We start from the raw sequence: 20,818 nt of genomic DNA on the forward strand, positions 1-20,818 counted from the left end.
ATTTGATCCCTTGAAATCTCAGCAAGTGAGCTAAGATAGCCATATTTTGCTGCCTCGTGCAAAAAACGACACACTAAATACTGTGAAAGGTCCCGGGCAGAGACCATTATTACTTTCTGACTGGCAAATTGGGGAAAAAAAACAGAAGAACAGTAGCCAAAGGTAATGTACCCCTAAACTATCCCTTTAACCAAGTACCAGTGTGTAAGTTATTCTACGTGACAACTTAGAGTAACGCCTATGGGATGAACTCTGAGTTCCCCACCCAGACGCTGGCCTCTCACTTTGAAAATCTCCCCTCTGCTACCTATAATTTCATGCCACAGACCTAACACCCAAGTTTTGATTTGTTTTAAAGGAAATTGTGACCATTGTGGTGTTTGGAGTGGAGTACATTGTGAGGATATGGGCTGCTGGCTGTTGCTGTCGATACAGAGGATGGAGAGGGAGGCTAAAATTTGCCAGAAAGCCTTTCTGTGTCATAGGTGAGAAAACACGGTTAACTTATAACATAACATAGAAACATTGCTGCATATTTCGAATCCTTCTGTATTGAAATGCTGGAACTATTGAGCGAGAATACAAAAACCTTTTGATACTGGCAATTTTAATCTTAAGAATGTCAAGCAATCCTTCAATTACAAGATTGATGCCATTAATTCCGTCTGATTTGATCAAGGATATACTATCTTTGTACTTCTATGTTGTATTCTAATTTTGTGTTTTGACTGTTTCTCCAGACATTATGGTGCTGATTGCCTCAGTATCTGTACTGGCAGCAGGATCTCAGGGGAATGTTTTTGCCACCTCGGCCATCAGAAGTCTGAGGTTCCTGCAGATCCTGCGGATGCTGCGTATGGACCGGCGTGGAGGGACATGGAAGCTGCTCGGATCTGTGGTTTATGCCCACAGCAAGGTAATACTGGCACTTAATAATACTGTCCATTGTATTCTATTTTTTTCTATCAGGGGTTTATGTCACTAGCCATTATTTGTACTTGATGATTACATTTTTTTCAAATATTAATTTTTTTGGGATCATTTTATAAAAAAAGATTATGATACATGCAGTTCACCAAATTAAATCAATAAGAATCTGCCCTTTTCAAGACTTCCTCCTCAAGCTTGCAATACAGTAACATTGTGTCCCACTGTCTTCTTCAGCAGCTTTATAAAGCTTTTGCTAGCCAATTACAGTGTGACGAACTGCTGAATTGTTAGCTATTCAGACGATCTACTTTAAATCTAAGTTAAAAAGGAACAAGCAAATAATTGGTATTGAACTAATTCAGTCATGTGCTGAGTGAAATGGAGGTTCATTCTATGACTTAAGTGAATTAAATGTTGGCTGTTGACCTTCTTATGAAGACTGAACCACCACAGCTTAAGTTAAAACCACTGCAGTTCTTTGTTTCCAATGTACTCAGTGATAAACTATTAGAAGTTCTACAAGCTTTGAAATGTAATGATTTGCGTGTACTAATAAGCTTTGGGAAATCTACTACTGCATGCCTGCTTGTGTGGGATGCGATGAAGAGAGACAGCAAGTCTGTGGCATAGATGAAGTCGAGGGAAATAAAGACTTTCATGAAACCCTTCCTCTTCCACACAAGGCATAGTGCTCACATAATCAGTATTATCATGGAGAGACTGGTTTTTCAGTCAGAGGTTACATCCCCACCTTTGAAAGAGATCCATGATGACATTTTATTACTTTAGATTCCATAATGCTCACTGTGTTTTTTCTCTCCCACAGGAACTCATCACAGCATGGTATATAGGTTTTCTGTGCCTCATCCTGGCTTCATTCCTGGTCTATTCTGTGGAAAAGGAGTCAAATGAAGAGTTTGATACCTATGCTGATGCTCTTTGGTGGGGATTGGTAAGACTAAACGGGAGAAAAAACTGTGGTCTACAGTGTAATCTTTATGGTTTGCATTTTGAAATTTTGAGAATTGTGCTTAGATTAGAGTCCCAGTGGTTCTTCATTCTTTTACTTTAAACAAACAGGATATACATCCTGTATCACAGCACTCAAATATAATTATCTTGTTTCTTTTGTTTACCAGATTACTCTAACCACCATCGGTTATGGTGATAAGGTTCCCAAAACCTGGAATGGACGCTTGCTCGCAGCCACGTTCAGTATGATAGGTGTGGCATTCTTTGCACTCCCCGCTGTAAGTATATGGGCAGGTTGAGAGAGCTTTGAATCTAGTGTTGATCGTGAAACAGTGCTCTTAAAGTGCTGATCAAAATGATTATTGAGGGTGCATTGATGTGATGTTACTACTCCTCCTGAAACTGTACATCCAGCTTTATCATGTGCACTTCCTTGAAGTCTTTCATTAAGTTGGAATTTTCTTCCTGCAGTAAATATATTCATACAGAAATATATTTAACCGCATCATTGATCCCTTTTATGTATCTCCAAGCAGTCCTCTTTTGTTGATTAAATCTTTATAATGCTGTATGAAAGAGGTTTCCATTCAACTCTGCATTTTGGTGATGATTAACACAATGTTTTGGTTTTCTGGCCCAGAGATGTACTCTTGTGGTTCACCTTCACTGTTTCCAGTCAGTTCAATCAAGCAGCTGTTTTCATCAGCTAAACAAGTTCAGCTCCAAACAGTAGACATACAAACTAAGTAATTAGGCAGTGAGCACAGCTGGGCATTCAAATCACTGAACGTATGGTGAAAAAGATAGGGAATATTTTAATTGTGTCTAACAGCTTTCAATGGCATCCTGACAATCAATTTCTTATGCATGTAATGGGCAACAAATGGCTTGTACAATATACACTGTGGGTAATTATTTAGTAGCTCAGTGTTTTGCTGCTCTGAAACTAAGTGACCATATGAATATATAAATGTTTTTGTTAAAATATTGAAACGTGGTAATGTGGTATTTGTGGTAATCGATAGTGGACCTATGTGTCTTCATTGAAAACAAAGCATAGATGGAAACAATAACATTAACGATTTAGCAAAGTTAGGCAACACTTATCTCCCATAGTAACGGTCTGCTCCAGATGGAACACATAAATACGATACAGCCACTGTCAGTCCAGTCATTTTTAAATATCTGTCACCAATACACTTAATTGTTGAAAAAAATGTTCCACCTGAGACACGAGACATCTGACTCAACAGTAAGCTTTGAGTATGCAGCTTACACTTGTTTACTTTGTCACACACCATCACCCACTAATTTCTGGCCATACCGGCTTTAATGCACTTTGTCTTCAGTGCTCTAGACAAAGCACAGATAGATCTTGAACTTTGGATTGAATTATAGACATTCTACTTTATGTTAAAACTGCATAAACTAAGGAAAACTTTTAGTCATGTAAATGTTATTTGCAAGACATTCAAAATTGGAACATTAAAGGATAGCCAACCAAGACATAACTCACTGAGGTATACACACACCGTGAACATACAACCACATATGTGAATTTCCCTTTTTGCTATCTGACATATAAAATAGTTTTATCATTAATATTTCAATACACTTCAACTGAAAAGCCATTGTTACAGTGAATGATTTTGTATATGTAGGGTACATATGAACTCAAACATAAGACATATGTCCAAAGAACCCCAAAAAGCCTTGATATACCCCTACTTGGGTGGTGAAAGAAGAGAACGTTATCCAAGACACCAATAGCAGGTGTTGCGAATGTCTTATGGATATCCTAGGAACATCCCTTGTTTGTTGGGTTTTGAATGAGTGTCTTTCTGGCAGCGACTGATGCCTTTTATTGGTCGCACACATTGATATTGGTAGTTCTTTTACTTGTTAGATCCAATAACCTTGTCCAAATTTTGTCCAGCCTATGACTTAAGTGGATCCCAAGTAGTGTTGTTGATTTGTATAGCCTCCTCTTTGAACAAACATGGACTTTACTTCCTTTTGTTTTTTGTTTAGGGTATTCTGGGTTCTGGCTTTGCCCTCAAAGTCCAAGAGCAGCACAGGCAGAAACATTTTGAGAAGAGACGAAACCCTGCAGCTGGCCTCATCCAGGTATTCATCTAAGAAAAAAATAATGAAAATGTATATATAAACATATGTATTTGTCCTCTTGGTAAAAATCTAAATTAGTTCTGTATTTCTACATCCAGGCTGCTTGGAGATTTTATGCTACCAACCTTTCCCGTACTGATCTGCTGTGCACTTGGGATTTTTATGAGCAGACTGTGGCCGTTCCAATGTACAGGTAAATGATTATATTGGCTCAATAATACCACCCATTTATTCAGCATTTTTGGGAAACATAACCATTTCCCATATCAATGTTTGCAATCTTTCTTAAAACTATAAGCAAAGTGGAAAGCTGAATCCAGAAGAGTAGTCTTCTGTTATATCCCAAACTATTTTGTCAGATCAGATGCAACTGCCTGCTGTGAGTAATCACACCTCGTGACTTTTCTTACTCTGCTTTATCAACTTATTTTTTTTTAGATGATGATGCTTGAGCCTTGGCACTGACTATATAATCCCTTTGAAAGGCAGTTCAAAAAGCAGATTCTGCCTATGGCCACTTTGTGGAATTAACTATTTTGTTATCCAGCTCTGTGAATCAGCAAAAAAATACATTTTACTCGACTTCCAAAATACATATTACTGCTTTTCAGCATAGAGGTATGCTAGAGACTGCATATAGACTGCCGGTTGTCTGTTCTCCTTGGTGATTGTTAATGTTCCTTTTCAATCCTGATGTAATTTGAGGTGAAAAGTTGACGAGAAGCATGTGGAATAACTGCCAAAAAAGATGCAATAAGCTTTAAAGGTCTCAAAGGCAAGCTTTAACATTTAAGTTGGTGCAAAAGATAGCAGAATGATAAAGTGTTCTTTGTCTTTTTCTAGACTTATTCCACCGCTGAATCAGCTGGATCTGCTAAGGAATCTGAAGGGCAAGTCATTCAGGTATAAACATAAGAATATGAGTGATAAAGTGGATAATACGATAGATCAAATGATGATAATAAAAAACAAGATACTGATAACTGCGATAATGATAAGGGATGCTGAAGAAGAAAAGACATATCTGACCATTGATATTAAACAGTACAATCAAATCAACAAGGTTCAAATGACAAGGTTTAGAAGGGTTTTGTTGTTGCAAATCAACACAAAACTATCACTCAGCGACTAGTTGGTGTCACAAGGTGATATATGGAAATAGTTTGTTGTTAGGCCCAATGAGTTATTGAGTTTGGCTGCTTTTCTGTGCACCGTGCACTTTACTGATTGTTCCACTAATTTGATTTAGGTAAACAAATAAAGATTAATAGAAACAATCTTCACTGCCCTTTGTAGTAATTGTCTGATTTTACCCATGACCTGCCATGTTGTCACTGCCAATCTTTTTAAACACAAAGATCAATGAGTAACCAAAACAATGATGAACACTGTGGAGCATTCATGAGCAAATAAAAAAATTCAGGACTAAAATATGTCAGATATTAACAATATCAACCTATATTCACAAAGGTTATGGATAAAATAACTATTTGTAATATTTTTATCATGCTAAACACAGATGATTTCACAACTGACTGCAGTTTCTTTAATGCAAATGTGATGTTTTTTTTATCCAGCCGACATCTTTATTCAAGACATGATCTTTTTTTATTTTATTTTTTAAATTTTTTTTAAAGGCTTTAATGCAGATAGCCACTCTAAATACAATCTGGAATATATCTATTAATTTTCATGTCGATATTTCACATAAGTCACTGAAGACCAAATTTTGAGTTGAAAGAGAGTGAAATTGAACTTTTATTAGATACACAGACTTAAATTTCAAATGAATGCTGCTCAGTCATTACATTTGTTCATTATCAGGCGATTTGTGAGTATGCAATGCCACAATATTGTGTTTAGATCTAGTTTCTGCTGCCCCCATCTGGTATTACTGTATACACATTCATAGTATTTCTAAATAGAAGATCATGTCCATGTCCATGTACATCCACATCTTGTGACTTAAATTCTAGAACTGGATCATGCTTATTTTTCTCTTATTCTTTGCATATTTTGGATATTCAACAGTGCAGTATTTTTCCAGTCTTCAGCTTTATTATTCTCAGCGCAAAAGACCCTCAACATTAAATGTAGTGATGCTGATTTATGAATTACAGTGTGCTATGATGCTAACTTGCACTGTGTAACACTTTTGTGCTCATAGGAAGGAGTCTCAGACAGAAACCTCTCCCAGGTCTGTGAGCTGATAGCTTTTTATCTCCTCTCATCTTCCTTTGGCTTCTCTTCAATTCTGCTCTTAGCTGCTGCTGAGGCATTCTTCTTGGGGGAGTGTGTATGTGGTACATCTGTATGTGTGCGTGAGTTTGTGTGCTGGGTGTCGAACGTGGACATTGCTGTGTGATAAGTGCCTCCTTCAAGAATGGCCATGCTGCATTTGCTCACATGCTCAAAGATCAGCTCACTTTGGCCCAACTCCCAACTGGCAGCCTTACCAAACACTCACCAATAAGCTGTTCTTTGATACTAGCTTTCAGCATCACCTTAAAAACATTTATTTGGAACACTTAAAGAGCCATGCTTGATTTTTACCACACTGTTTTTGACAAAGGAAACATGTGTAATTATTGACAATGTAGTAACACTTTATCAGAACTGACTTCTTTATAAGCCATTAAATATTCATGCATTAAATATTAAGAAATTTACATAAAAGATACATAAAACAATTTGGTCATTTCGGTACTTTAAATTGCAAGATTACAAAAGGCCTTTGCCTTTTGTAATCTAAATATCTAATTATTAATGATCGGACTGAGAAACAGACAAACAGACTGCAAATAAAATACAGTATCAATCACAGTTTAAATAAAGTGTTACTGCCGTCACAGTTTGGCACACACTCCTGTTTTCTGTGACTGTATCCACTGCTATTTTATCTTTTTGTGTCTCCTCTACTTTCCACCACTCCAGTAATGAAAATGCACACAAAGACAGACTTTGTGGGTGCTGCCCGAGAACTATTAGGTATAGTTGCTGCATAGATACTAACAACTGCACTGCAAGTTTGTGTGTTTCTTTCTTTATTTTCTACCTGTTTCTTTTCTTCTTTAAACACAAGTAAAGTGAGTGGTGTTGCAGAGTTAGGAAAATGATATTGAGTTCTGACTAGCCCATCATTTAAAGTATCATAAAGCTCTGTCAATGATGGGTACAAGAGAAGTTATATAATAGAAATAAAGACTAGAGCTACTCTACCTACACATTTTTCTTGTTTCTCAGTGAAGATGCAGATATAACACATTCGTTTAGGATCCTGTCACTGTTGATTTATTGTTTGTGTTTAGTAATGTCTTTATGCAGTTGATTTGCTTGCTGCCTTTTTTGCCAAATCAGCCCTTATAAAATTCTGTTCGGCAGGCAAGGTCCATATTGCTGAGTACCTAACAATTCCTGAGTATCTGGCGAGCCTCCAGTATGAGGGTGAATGTTTTGCATGATTTGTGTTCACTTTTTTGCATAGAGTGAGACCACAGCTCTTCCTTTTGAGAAGCACAGTGCCACTTTGCTTCCCATGCATGCCTGCTTGTAGCTTCCTGCTGCTTGCCTGAACCACTGAATGCTCGACTATGCTCGTATGTGGACATGGCTCCTTCTGCTGTAGGACATTGCCCTTTTTGCATTTCTTCCGAGGTAAGATCAATCATCACATCAGTGCTGAATTCTACTTATTCTCAAGATCACACAAAAACAAGGATACTTACATTTAGCTGTAGATAGTCATTTACTTAATTTAACAATGCTTGAAAATAATAACATAGTTGCAATGGTTGATTTTCCATTCCTGCTCTGTGTAGTCGGAAGGCCAGTCTGAAGGACAAGGTGTTTCCCAGTCCTTCCAAAGCTCCTGTGGTTAAGGGGAAAGCCCCTTCGCCGGGGGCAGAGGATGGAGCTGAAGCAAGCCCCAGCAAGTTCACCAAGAGCTGGAGCTTCACTGAGAAGAATCGAGGGCAAAAGCATTCCTTCAGAGTCCGGGGCAGTGCCTCACGCCAAAACTCAGAAGGTGAGTAAACCTTGCACAGTACACAATCCAATCAGATTATCAAAGGGCAATTGAGCAGAACTCAGACTTATGTGGAATCATTTTTTTTTTATTTTCATACTGTGAAAAAATAGTTACTGTCTGTCTGATGACTATAAAACCAGAGCCCAGAAACAATCAGCCAAGCTGAGTATAGAATCTGGAAGCAGGTGGTTTGTGCTGCTTTATGTCTCTTTGCCAAATTAAGGCAACCAGCAGCTGGATCCTGCTTCATATTTAGGGTGATTTCTTTTGGGAAGAATGCAAATGTGATTCCCAAAATGTTAAATAAGCCAAGACATTAAATTCCTTTACAAATTACAAATTAGAGTTGACAATAGATTATCATATTATTATTATTATTATTATTATTATTATTATTATTATTATTATTATTATTATTATTATTATTATTATTATATTACTATTACTATTTTTATAGGCTAATTGCAGAACTACTATAACAGCTGAGCTATTTACAAAACTGTTTAACAAAACAGTCAATCTATCAATCTAATTTCTTATCAGTGTCTTAAAGCTGTTTTCAAAATGAATGAGAAACTTATATCATACTGGACTATTATCCACTTGTTAACAATGAGTCTTTCCACAGTAATTAATTTAGCTCATACTGAAGTACACAGCAGAGCTGTGCATGACTCCATGCCAGCCCAAACAAATCAGCATCTGTGTGTTTTTAGAAGTGGGATGTGTGTTACTCTTAATTTCTGCATATGTACTCATTTTAATGAAAACAAAGCAAAGCAATCATCATGCAGGTAATGTTCCTATGTAGTTTCACCTGAATATGTTCATAAATATAAGGATAAAAGGGGCCTTTTTGTCAGCAAACTCAAGTCAATATTTCAGTACTTGGCTGAGAAGACAGAGGACCATTTACTTGGATGTTGTGATATCCAGTCATCATTAACTGCCAAACAGTTCATATGCATCCACATCTCATTTAGGCCACTGTATCACAATCAACAAATATATTTATATCCTTCACCATTTCTTTGAACCAGTTCTCATTAGCTGTTTTTCCTTTTTTACCTCATGACGTGTTAAAGTGCTGATTGAAATGCAGGACGAAGACTTTGGACTGAAGAGTTCTACAGGTTAGACAAGTCCTCATGACATGTCTTCAGTTTCAACTGTAATATAGTCTTTGATGTCTAGATGTACAACTAATCATGTGATATAAAGCTTTCTTGTCTGCAGTTGATTACCATTAATGTATGAGAAAAGAGACCAGGCCTTTCAAACATGAACCTGAAACTATTCAGTTGATTCCACACGTTTCCATGTTTGGAACTGATTTGTCTGCCATACTCATCCAGCTAGACTCCATAACAAATCTACCATGTCTCTCCTGTTTCTCTTTTTGCAGCAATTGAAGGTTTAATAAGTAAGAAATTGGGATCTTTTGTTGGTTGGCTTCTTTGAGGGAAATTCTAAAAAGACTAGTAGGCTTCAACCGGTCTGAGATATCTGCATGCTGAAATCCATTGAGATATGTTCACTTGACATGAGCCCCTCTTTTTGCGTATGTGATTTTTTTCCTCCCTGTGGTGCCTGGATTTTCTAACGCATGAGTATAGCTGAGAGCAAGCATGGAATGATTTGATTAAATTTGATCTATTGGGTTGTTTGAACACCACAGAAATTTATTTTATTCTTTTTTATTCTTTTCTTTTTATTTATGTATTTATTTTTGTAAAATAAGCTCATAGTGGGTTCAAGTCAAGTGCCAAGATAATCAAGAACTGACCCAAATACACAATACCCCAAAACCCTGCTTTATCTTGCATGGAGACCTCACTTTCCCTACCAGATTTTCATCTATATTTTGCAATTAGGCCTTGACACCTGTATGCAAAATACTTCAAAATCCACTTCCCAGTGTTCTGGCTAACCTAAACATGCTAGTTACAAAACTAATCTTGAATTGGTGGTGGGAAGAGAGTACTTGTCATCAAAGGCTTCAGTAAAGCTTATCACATCAGCACTATCCTTCAATTCTGCACTACACAAGTCTTTTTTTCCCTGTCGTTTCACAAAGCTCGCTCACGGCTCTCACAAACTGCTAACTGGCTTGAAACCAACTTGATAACTGAATTTAGCTCCTGTAAGGATAAAAGCAACAGCTCTGCCTCGCATCTGCTGTTGACTCTCATCACGTGGAAGCAAATGATGCATCCTTTAAGTGTCCTTATCTCTTCTCTTCAGAGGCGAGCCTCCCAGGAGAGGAAATCGGCGATGATAAGAGCTGCCACTGTGATTTCCTCACCCAAGAATTACCAGCTGGATTGAAGATTACTATAAGGGCTATCTGGTAAGGTTTTGCTTACAGTTTTTATTTATTTTTGTGACTGGGATGACTAAATAGGCCTTCACAGTTTGCCTTTGTGATTTTCCTTTACTCTGTGATCATCTAATTATGCACTAAGGTATGACAACATGTTGTAGTCATTCTTATCAGCAATAAAACATTGTCAATAGATATGTTCAGACTCTTACAGCTTACAGACAAACTCCCTGGTTCAGCTTGAAACCAAAATTGCTGATTGTAGTTGTGCATGTACATATTTTCTGTTTTGTAGAATTGCTGCAACGATATTGTCCTCAGATTTCAGGAAGTGCTTTGGTGATTTCACTGTTATTATAACTTGTGGCAATAATGTCCACAATTATGCTTAAATAATGGAAAATATGCTATTTTCGTCTGCTGATCAAGAACATGAAATCAACTGGAAAATGCAGTAAAAGGCAATAGGCTGACCTTGGTTAGGATTATGATTTTAGACTGTTGCTGTTTCATAATCCTACTTTATAAGGAAGTAGTCTACTTTGTATTTACTTGTCAACTTGTTATAATTGGCCCAGAGAAGACATTTGACTCGTTACTGTTGGAAAAGGTGAAAAGCTTCAGTTTTTAGAGTCAGGGTATTCTAAGTGCTGGATCACATGTTTCACTTTCAGGGCCAAATGTCTGCTGTGAAATTCCGTTTACTATTCTATGTGACATACACTGTGTAACCACAATGTCCTCCCACTCAGCATCATGAGGTTCCTGGTGTTAAAGAGGAAGTTCAAAGAGAGCTTGCGACCTTATGATGTCATGGATGTGATTGAACAGTACTCTGCTGGCCACCTGGACATGCTGTCTCGCATTAAGAACCTGCAGTCCAGGCAAGTGCACTATCACTATTTGAGATGGCTTATGTGAATTAATACAATATCATAAATAGGACAACATTGAAATAATGGCTTAACAACTATCTTCAGTACAATAGCAATCATTCACTAACATAGAGGATACACACATGTTGTGACACACGAGTCATTTATTTGCCTGTTTCATTTGTCCAACTACATGTGTTGTATTCAAATCAGTTTTCTGAGCTTTTGTCTAATATCATAGTACAAATCACCCCTTCACAAATTCATTTGATGTAACATTGATGTGTTTTCTCTATTAGTTTTCCCTCCCGTAAATTAGCTCTTCACATCTTGATGCCCTGAAGGTCTAACATTTAGAAGAAATATATTCCAAGAGTGAAATTAATACACTTTTCATCCATGAAGCAAGTCAGACTCACCGTTTGTCCTGTGTGTACGGAATATATTGAAACGTGTTCTCCATAGCTGATGTGATTTCCCCCGTTGCTTCATTTTGCATTGCCCTCATATCGTCTCTGTGTGCCTTGCCAGGATAGATATGATTGTGGGGCCCCCTCCCCCAACAACACCTCGTCATAAGAAGTCTACTGAAGGTCCTAGGTTAGGTTAATAGACTGCACTTTTAGAATGACCATTTTTTTTTTAGCATTATTCTTCTTAAATCATAGTTATCAGATATTGGAGCTGTTATAGTCATGTGAAAAAGATAGTACTTTCAATTCAAATGTTTTATGTATCAGGACATAACAGAAAATCACCTTGTCCTTACCAGGTCTAAAAAGTAGGTAAGTGCAACCTCAGATGAACAACATCTCATGACATATTACACAAAGTCATTATTCATTTAGACACATCCTTACTGCTCCCATAGGAATAATAAGCGTGAATAGCAGCAAAGTGTTGCTAATTGAATGCAGGTAATTAACTAATTATTAGGAAGTGGGAGCACTTTGGTAAAAGCAGGAGTTTTGTCAGTTTGCTGGTCTGGAGCATTTAAAGGTAGGGTAGGAGATCCTGGATTTTGAGTCCAGCGAAGCTGCATTTTGAAAATACATAGGTCAAAAGTCCCAAACCTTTTCTTCAGATTCCCCCCGAAGCCACGCCTCTAGAGTACATGAACGCAATGCTTGTTCACGAGCACGAAGGTGCACGAGCGCTGTTCTGACAACAAGCATCGATCGTTGCCGTATTTAGTATTTAGTATTTAGTATATGCTAACTATACGTTTAATAATGCTAGGTGCTAGCCAAGCTGGCTCTAGTTTAGCTTCCTGCCAAGCTTCTGGACGCGTAATTCGTTCACGGAGCAGGGTACGCACACAGGGGGAGGGAGGGGGAGGGAGGAGCAGATTGCAGTTTGATAGACGGCATCAGAATCCAATCATCGTTAATGGTCCATTCAGTATGATTGGATAGTGTTTTTCCTAGATTGTTCGTTCTAGAGGTCACTAAAACTTTTCATTTTTGTGTCAAAACGTTTAATTAATTGGTTGCAATGGGGGTTTGAAGAGTATTTCAAGCAATATTTTAAAAAATGCTCCAGAAAAAGAACCCCTACCCCACCTTTAAGTGTGTGATAACACAATGTCAAGGAGGAAAGACATCAGTAACTATCTTAGAGAAGTAAATGTTATTTATCCTGAATCTGGGAACTGTTTTAAGATAATTTTCAAATAATCTGGACTCCATCCCTCTACAATGAGAAAGATAAGTAACAAGTGGAAAATATTCAAGATGACTGCCAAATTTCATCAAGAGTGGACATCCCAGCAAGTTGACCCCAAAGCCAGACTGGTAAAATGCATAGAGAGACAGCAAAAAACTCAAGAGTTACATATCAGACTAACTGGCCTCAGTTCAAATATGAAATGTTCAAGTTATAGTACAATTAGAAAAAGACTGAACAGGAAAGGGTTGTTTGGAACTTTTGGCAGGAAAAAAAGCACAAACATGTCATACCATCAGTCAAGCACGATGGTGGAATGGTGATGATTTGGGCTTGTTTAGTAGCCACAGGACCTGGGCACCTTGTCGTCCTTGAGTTGATCATGAACTCCTCTGTATACTAAAATATCCCTGAGAAGAATTATCCAAAATTCCTCCACAATGATAGAGAGACTGATCAGAATCAGAGTCAGAATCACTTTTATTGCCAGGCATGTGAACACACACAAGGAATTTTGCTCTCTTGGTACAGACAGATAAGAACAAATAACATCATACAAAATACTTTTGCTTCAATGTACTATTGCTAACAGTGGTGTCAGAAGCTATGGAATGGACTTGCCCCCCCCCCCCCCCCCCCCGCCCCCTCCCACTGCTTATGCACTTTGGCTTAGTTTTTGTTAAATAACATTGAAAAAACACAATATGTCATCTGTTGTTTTGCGTATGAGGCGTTCATTCAATTTTAAGACCTTGTGAGGACAAATGGCTCTTTCAAATTTTTTTTATCATGTCCCGACACAAAGAACTAAAAGAGGGTGTGCTGTTTTTCACGACTGTACAAGCGTCCTTATCGTAATGATTGATGGACCCCTTTTGAGTTCAGGCCACTTAATCTGTCTCATTAAAAAAGACAAACCATAAATGAGCAAAATATTCAGGAAATTAGTTTAATAGATTGAATTTTGAAGTTGTTGTTAATTTAGCTTATATGTCAAATGCTAGCAGATGCTGCCAAAAAAAGGCCAAGAAAACAGGCATCTTGTGGTTGCTGTGTTAATGAGCCACATCATATGACCTCACTCAACAGGGGTTTAAAGTGCTAGATGCTTGTTCTCATAGTGAAGAAAGAGAGGGAGAGCTCCCCCAGAAGTATGCAATGGAAATGAAGCATGAAGCACCACAAAAGCATGCCAAGTGATGCATTTTGGCCCCATATAAAATGTCCTTCGATTTAGGCTTTATTGTGCTTAATTTCATGATGCATGCATCCACACCATTCACCAAAAATCAGAACTTTTCAGGAGATGTTTAACTTCTTGTGTGCAAGTGTTAGGCCATCATTCAAACACATTTATTTGAAGCTTGACAACTTTTCTTATTTTCCTTGTGAGACTAATCCACATTTTGGCATTCTAAAATTTCTAAGTTGAACTTCTTAAGTTCTCTGGCAGAACATATAATTTTTCTTTTTACATCTAAGAATTATCTTTCTCAAATGCCAGAGTTGACCAGATAGTTGGAAAAGGTCAGAAAGCTGAAGGAGAGGTTGCAGATGACCTGAGCATGATGGGACGTCTAGTCAAAGTGGAAAAACAGGTATGAGTGTTTTACCCAAGTTGTCTTCCAGGTCAAAATCAGTTAGAGTATGTGTGAGTTATGTATTTCTGATTGAATATTTCTCCCCTATCAAAAGCACTTCATTGTTTTTCTTCAATGTGTAATTTTCTCTCCCTGTAGGTGGTTTGTATGGACAGGAAACTTGATTTCCTGGTCAACGTCTATGTACAGCGAATGGGCATTCCTCATTCTGAAACAGAGGCCTTTTTTAACTCCAAAGAGCCGTATCCAGCCCCGCCTTACCACAGCCCAGAGGAGACAAAGGAGGACAAGGAAGGGAAAGAAGAGATAAAAGAGGAGAAAAAGGTGAAGACATGGTCAGCAGTCGATATCCCATGCTCAGATGGGTCTCTGGAAAGGAAAGATCCTTTACTTGGTCAGTCTGTGGCAGTATCAGCGAGTACTCCCTCTGGCAGCCACAGTCGTCCCTCTACCTCCTGGAAGCACCAGCTGCAGCATCCTCTCAGCCAGCCTGCCTGGGGCAGCAGCATTGCCAACACCCCTTCACCAGTTGGTGGCTGCGGCGACCATTCGCCCACCCTGTTCCGCCTTCCCCCTCCACCTGCTCCAGTTCATGACCGGTCCTCCTCTGGTCAGGGTGCAAGCTGCAGAGAGAGCGGCTCCCAGAGCAGGAGGCGCCAGAGGAGGCAGAGGTGTCAGCAGGATGCCACCGCTGTGGAGAGCGACACGTCACTCTCCATCCCATCTGTTGACCATGAGGAGCTGGAGCGCTCATTCAGTGGCTTCAGCATCTCTCAGGCCAAAGAGGACTTCTTTGGGCCATCTTTCTTTACAGGCTCAGGAGGAGGAACAGGGACTGAAGCCGGAGCTGGACCGTCACTCTGTGCCAGGGTCAGACCTTTCATAGCTGAGGGAGAATCAGACACAGACTCTGATCTGTATGCTCCCTCACCTCTGTCCTTCACTGGAGAGGTCTCATGTGGAGAGAGGGGGTGGCCAGGACTGAAGTAGGTTAGGGAGGACTGCTCTGTCTGGCCAGGTTAATGATGAGGGAAATTGGTGCCGTTGTGAGACGTATCATAAGACCTTGTAGCCAACTGACTTAATGTCAATGATTATGTTGTTTCAGATACTTTTGAGTAAAACTAATTTAAACTAATTGAAGAGTTTGTTCATTGCTGAAAGTTGTAAAAACATAACCTCATTAAAACTAAGAGGTCTTTCTATGTTTTTGATTAAATATTTCACAATCAGTGCTTACTAACAGTTGCTTTGTATACTTCAAGGTCTTAGATGAATAGAAAAATAGCTGTCTAGGATTTCTGTTTAAATTTAGGTTTAGGTTTTTTTGTTGTATGTTTTAGTTATGAAAGGTAAATTTGTGGGAGTGTAATACACAGTATTACTGCATTCAACTAACACTTAACATTGGTTTGGATTGTCATTTTGCTCTCTGTTATGAGTGGTGAGTGCCTTTCAGCACTTAAACACTGAAACACTAACCACCTCAAAATATAATATTTCAAAATATAGTGGGAGTTCATGATGCAATATTGTTCAAATCTTATCACTAGAGAGCATTATGTCTTGATAACCTCGATACCTTTGAATGACTTGAGGTGTTATGAGGCCAACCCATAGCTATCATAATCAGTAAGATTTTTGCAGAATAAAAAAAAACAAAACATGCTTGCTTTCCACATTCTTTATTAATCCTGTTTATTGAGTACTACAGAAAAACTCCCCTGAAAGTAATTTAAGTACTTCCCCCTCAATGAACCAGTGAACCTCTTGCATGGCATGTTAAATGGTTGATTTTAGGACTGTGTTAAGCAGGCTATAAACCAAATGGGGACATGAAAGTCAGTTAAAAAATGTTTTTTTTTTTTTTTATCTTGTAAAAACAGACTGGGAAATGAAACATGAAAATATTCATGCATGACTGGTTTCAAGCTACAGTGTTTTAATGTTTCTGGGAGGCTTTGCTTGAATTCCAATCATGTAAATGCTGACTGAGCTTGCTAATTTTAATGGCTCTTCTTTTTTGGGCTAAAATTTACACAATTTATTTACTATGTTAAATGCGGCACATGCAAGGACATAATAGGGGCTGAATTTGACAATAGCTTATAAGATTTTGTACCGATATCCCAAAACATGCATTGTTGAAGTTGGATTGAGTAAATTCTGACTGGAACTTGTGGACATGTTACTCTGACATGATGGTGTTTAGCTACAGTGTGTTGACAGTTAATTTAGAATATCCGATGCTATTTCAGTTGTGCACTAAATGAGGAAATGCAATAAAAAGCAAAGAAGGCAATCGAGAACCATCCTTAACACACATTGCCTTATTTTCACCGAAATTCATTTTATAAGTCCACAAATCAATCATTTCATGCCCAGCTTTTCAAAAGGTAGTGGAAGGACATTTTTATGGTTTATGTAAGAAATTCAGTGGCCTGAGAACAGAGGTTACACATTTAGCTATTGACGATACTAATATTTTAAGCATGAAAAGTTCTTACTAAAACTTACCCCCAACATTTTCACATTAGCACTGAAACATTGACATGATAACCAAGGACATGTCATTTGATAAACGGTTGACACGCAGGCCATAGTTTTCCTAAAAGAAGAGACTAAATTGCTGGCATGTTTTTTACAACCAACTGAAAGGACCTGAGATGTTTTACTTGGCACAGTAGATCTTAGTTTAACACCATAGTGTAACTGCACCTTCATCTTCTCCAATAATAAAACTTTGTACTTCCCAGAAATCTTTGTAGTTGGCTTCTCTGTTTTCTTTTTTAAAACTTTTTGGAAATAAATCTCTTGAAAGTTTGTAGAATGGTGTAATAGTGGCCATGTGTCACTAGATGGCAGCCAAGAACTTAACTTTGGTGTATCAGAGGAAGATAGCTAGATAGCTAGATAGTGCTTTTATGTCTGTATCCGCAAAAAGTGATTTATTTATTGCTATCGCCTGACAGATTTTATTTAACAACCCATTTAACAGCCATTCGTTAAGCAGCAAAGGGTCATTTCTACAACTCAAGCTCAACCTTGGGTCAGCCAATTAGTTAAGTGTTGCAAAGCCAGGATTTTTGTTGAAAGGGTGATACAAATAAGAATTGATCGGCCCATTAATAAATGTCAGAGGATGCCACACGGGACCTAAGCCTTATTTGCTCACCTGGGGATATACAGACCACCCAAAGTGTCGACCAAAGGAAAAACAAGGAGCAGACACAAGCGTTTGATCTGTATTGCATTGAAATGTGTGCATAACCATTCATTTTGATACATTTTTTGGAAAATATAACCTTGCACAACAAGAGGAGACCCAGATATTGGCTACGAAACATGTTCTCCTTCTTAATGTTTCCCCATGTGTTGGTTTTAGTTGCAGCTTTTGATAACACTGCTCAGTTGGCAGGAGCCCATTTGTGCAGGTAATTTATTCAAAGAATAGAGATTTGTGTTTGAACAGTGTCATTAGATAGAGATCGGACAATGACCCTTTGATGATGGATGTGAAGAACCCACAATCAATGAAATCATTACCGACTTGACTCCTGTGAAAGTCATGACAAAAGAGGAGCCAAAACATATTGGCTGTATGCATTTTGGTATGATATCTTACAACACTAATGTGTTTAAAAATGCAGCTCCTTTGTGCTTATGCCATTAAATTCCTTGTCTTTTTTCATTTTTTTCATGAGAAAAAATCTGTGAACTGATTGTATTTCAGAAGTATAGATAAATTACATCCGATACTTTTTTTTTCTTAAATGAGCTCAAATAAAACATGAAGCTCTAATATGCAAAAAAAATATTTCTGCATTTACACCTCAGAGGACTGTGTGTCCTTGTCTCCAATTGTGTTTGTGTATAGGTCCGGTGGTCTCCATGCAAACACTTTTTTTTTATGTGCAGTGTTGGGTAACATCAGCAATATGTCATTAGTGTTCACCAAGGGCAGACACAGATGACCTTCCTTTCTCTCTCTGTAACGTGCTCACACAAACACGTAAAAAGACACACATAATGACATTGGGGGCAGGGATCACTAGTTGTGTAAATAATATTGGCCAACAATATATCACAATTTACAGTCATTACACACAGGCTGCATTTCAGACAAACCCTTTGCAAGATGACAAGAGGCAATCTGTATCATTTTACTGCTTCGTAACTGCAATGGATTGTAATTCTGTGACCAAACAGGAGAGTATGCTATTATATTGAGTTTTAAATAAGACAGTCACTAAAAGGATGCACATGTCTTATGAAAAAAGATTATAAGTGAGGTAAGACATTTGTCACATGTGTAATTCATTGTTCTCTGTAGGTGTAGAAATTCAGTGTGTAACTTAAATGGTTCATCGTTTGTGTGACGGTTGTTGTAGAATGACAAAAACATTAAAGTCTGTGTCAACAATTTAAAAAATGGAGGATTTCTGCGCTGGAATAATACCAGGGACTAAACCCTTGAGTACATGCAGCTTATCATTAATCTTCAGAAAATTACTCAACTTAATTGATCTTAATTCCTTGAAGGGAATTAAGATCAATTAAGTTTGCTTGAACCACGTGTAGGTATCCATTAATCAGGCTTGAGAAAGGATATGACAGTTTCATTGATGTGTAATCTGACTTGACAAATTAGCTTGATATACTCGTGCAGACCACAACATTGCTGTTTGTGACTGTGTCTGATAAAGGACAATAGACTGATACAAAGAAGGGTAAAGAATAGTTGGATGAAAACCACTTTCCCTGATTTTAAAAATCCTTCAGCCTTGCTGGGTTTACATGTGGTTAGAAACACACTAACACAATTTCTATCAACAAATACAGTATCTGCATATGAGTCAGAATCTCTTGGTGTTGCAGAAGATGTTGGGACTGGAATCTATTTGTAGCTCATTTGAAGCTTGATTTGTATTGTTCTATAAGGTTTCATTCTCTTTCATCCATCTATACCCGCCTCATTCTATTCAGGGTTGGTAAGAAGGCAGGAGTCCATTCCAGCTGCCGTCTGTGAGAAGCAGACCACCTCACCATCATGCAGCCTTTATTACATTTCAGTGAGTGTTTTACCCAAGTTGTCTTTATTGTGAGCAAAATGCACAGAACACAATAGTAACTATTCCATTTTCTGTTAGCTTTTTTTTTTTTTTGAATGAACTGGACTTCAAACAATGACGAAACCAAGGAACAGAAACAAATGGAGAAAAATATAGACCACTTCATCTTAAGACAAGGTTACTACTAATATATTCTTGGATTCCTTGTAGTTGAATTGTTTTACATTTTTCTAAAACATAATATTATTAAATCCAAAATATTATAAACTGTCCTCCTCAAACATGCCCACGCAGGCAGATATAAACTGTGATTACGTTTTCCCTATAGTGGTCATGGGAGCGACTGCATGAGAAATGGAAGCTAACTATGATCATTTCCTAAAAAATAATTGATGTTATCAATTGATGTTTAAACCCAACCAGGAAGTGGTGTAAGTGTTTTCGTTAGGTGTTGTTGTATTATTGACTGAACGTAACACAACAGTGTCATATCACATGAAAGTTTAAAGTGCCGTGTGTAGCCACGTTTAGGTGTTTTATAATACAAGATGTTGTTATGAATCATATTTAGTTGCTGTCTTTTACTGGTGTCCTAGAACAGTTTATCCAGCAGATGTCATGCTGTGCCATAATGACACCTGTCCCATCTCCTCAGCCTTCTCTATTTTCTTCAAGCTGCTTTTTTTATGGCCCTTTATTAAGGATCTCTACCTGCGATACTTTCATGCCCTTTGCCAGTCACCTGACCCTGCTCCACCCAATACACCTGTCTCTTGTTATCTTAATTAGCTCCACAGTGTAAATAGCAGCAGTGCCTGTTCACTGCTGGAAAAAACCACCTGTAACCTACATCCACCCCTTAGGATTAGTTGGCACTTTGAACTGTTTTTTCGACTCCATTCCCTCTGATAGTGTCTGGCTCTATCCACTAGTTGCTTTTCACTGCTTAAAGAATCATCAAAGATGATTGTTTCTATCTCTTTGTCATCTCACTCTATAAATATGAACAGAACAGGAAAACATGCCTAAAAATGTAAATACTTGATTTATCTCTTTGTTTATTTAGGCTGCTTTTAAGCAAAGGAATTAACTGAAAACACATACCATCAACTGATAAAACTGATGTGTTTAACCTTTAAAGCTGCCGTCTGCAACTTTTTTTTAGTCATATTAGCTTGAACTGTCATGGGATTCTGGAAGTAGAATATTAAATAGGCTGTTTAGGA

At 37.9% G+C, this 20,818-nt stretch overlaps 1 protein-coding gene across 7 annotated transcripts in view; it reads left to right on the forward strand.

Moving 5' to 3' along the window:
* kcnq2a (potassium voltage-gated channel, KQT-like subfamily, member 2a) overlaps window positions 1-18,899 on the forward strand; it is a 29,417-nt gene extending 10,518 nt beyond the window's left edge. The window contains exons 3-18 of one of the 7 annotated variants that reach the window (XM_075476072.1): window positions 359-485; window positions 741-916; window positions 1,757-1,882; window positions 2,070-2,180; window positions 3,934-4,029; window positions 4,128-4,222; window positions 4,873-4,932; window positions 6,197-6,226; window positions 6,964-7,017; window positions 7,848-8,053; window positions 9,142-9,189; window positions 9,462-9,479; window positions 10,301-10,406; window positions 11,132-11,263; window positions 14,424-14,517; window positions 14,659-18,899. In XM_075476072.1, coding sequence (XP_075332187.1) covers window positions 359-485; window positions 741-916; window positions 1,757-1,882; window positions 2,070-2,180; window positions 3,934-4,029; window positions 4,128-4,222; window positions 4,873-4,932; window positions 6,197-6,226; window positions 6,964-7,017; window positions 7,848-8,053; window positions 9,142-9,189; window positions 9,462-9,479; window positions 10,301-10,406; window positions 11,132-11,263; window positions 14,424-14,517; window positions 14,659-15,510 — 2,331 coding nt within the window. In that variant the 3' untranslated portion in view covers window positions 15,511-18,899. Of the gene's footprint in view, window positions 1-358; window positions 486-740; window positions 917-1,756; window positions 1,883-2,069; window positions 2,181-3,933; window positions 4,030-4,127; window positions 4,223-4,872; window positions 4,933-6,196; window positions 6,227-6,963; window positions 7,684-7,847; window positions 8,054-9,141; window positions 9,190-9,461; window positions 9,480-10,300; window positions 10,407-11,131; window positions 11,264-14,423; window positions 14,518-14,658 lie in introns of those variants that run through there. The other 6 variants (XM_075476073.1, XM_075476074.1, XM_075476076.1 and 3 more) reach the window with 6 other exon arrangements.
* The last annotated feature ends 1,919 nt before the right edge of the window (window positions 18,900-20,818 follow it).

The sequence above is a fragment of the Odontesthes bonariensis genome, chromosome 10, assembly GCF_027942865.1.
Source record: "Odontesthes bonariensis isolate fOdoBon6 chromosome 10, fOdoBon6.hap1, whole genome shotgun sequence".
NCBI classification, from domain to species: Eukaryota; Metazoa; Chordata; class Actinopteri; order Atheriniformes; family Atherinopsidae; genus Odontesthes; species Odontesthes bonariensis.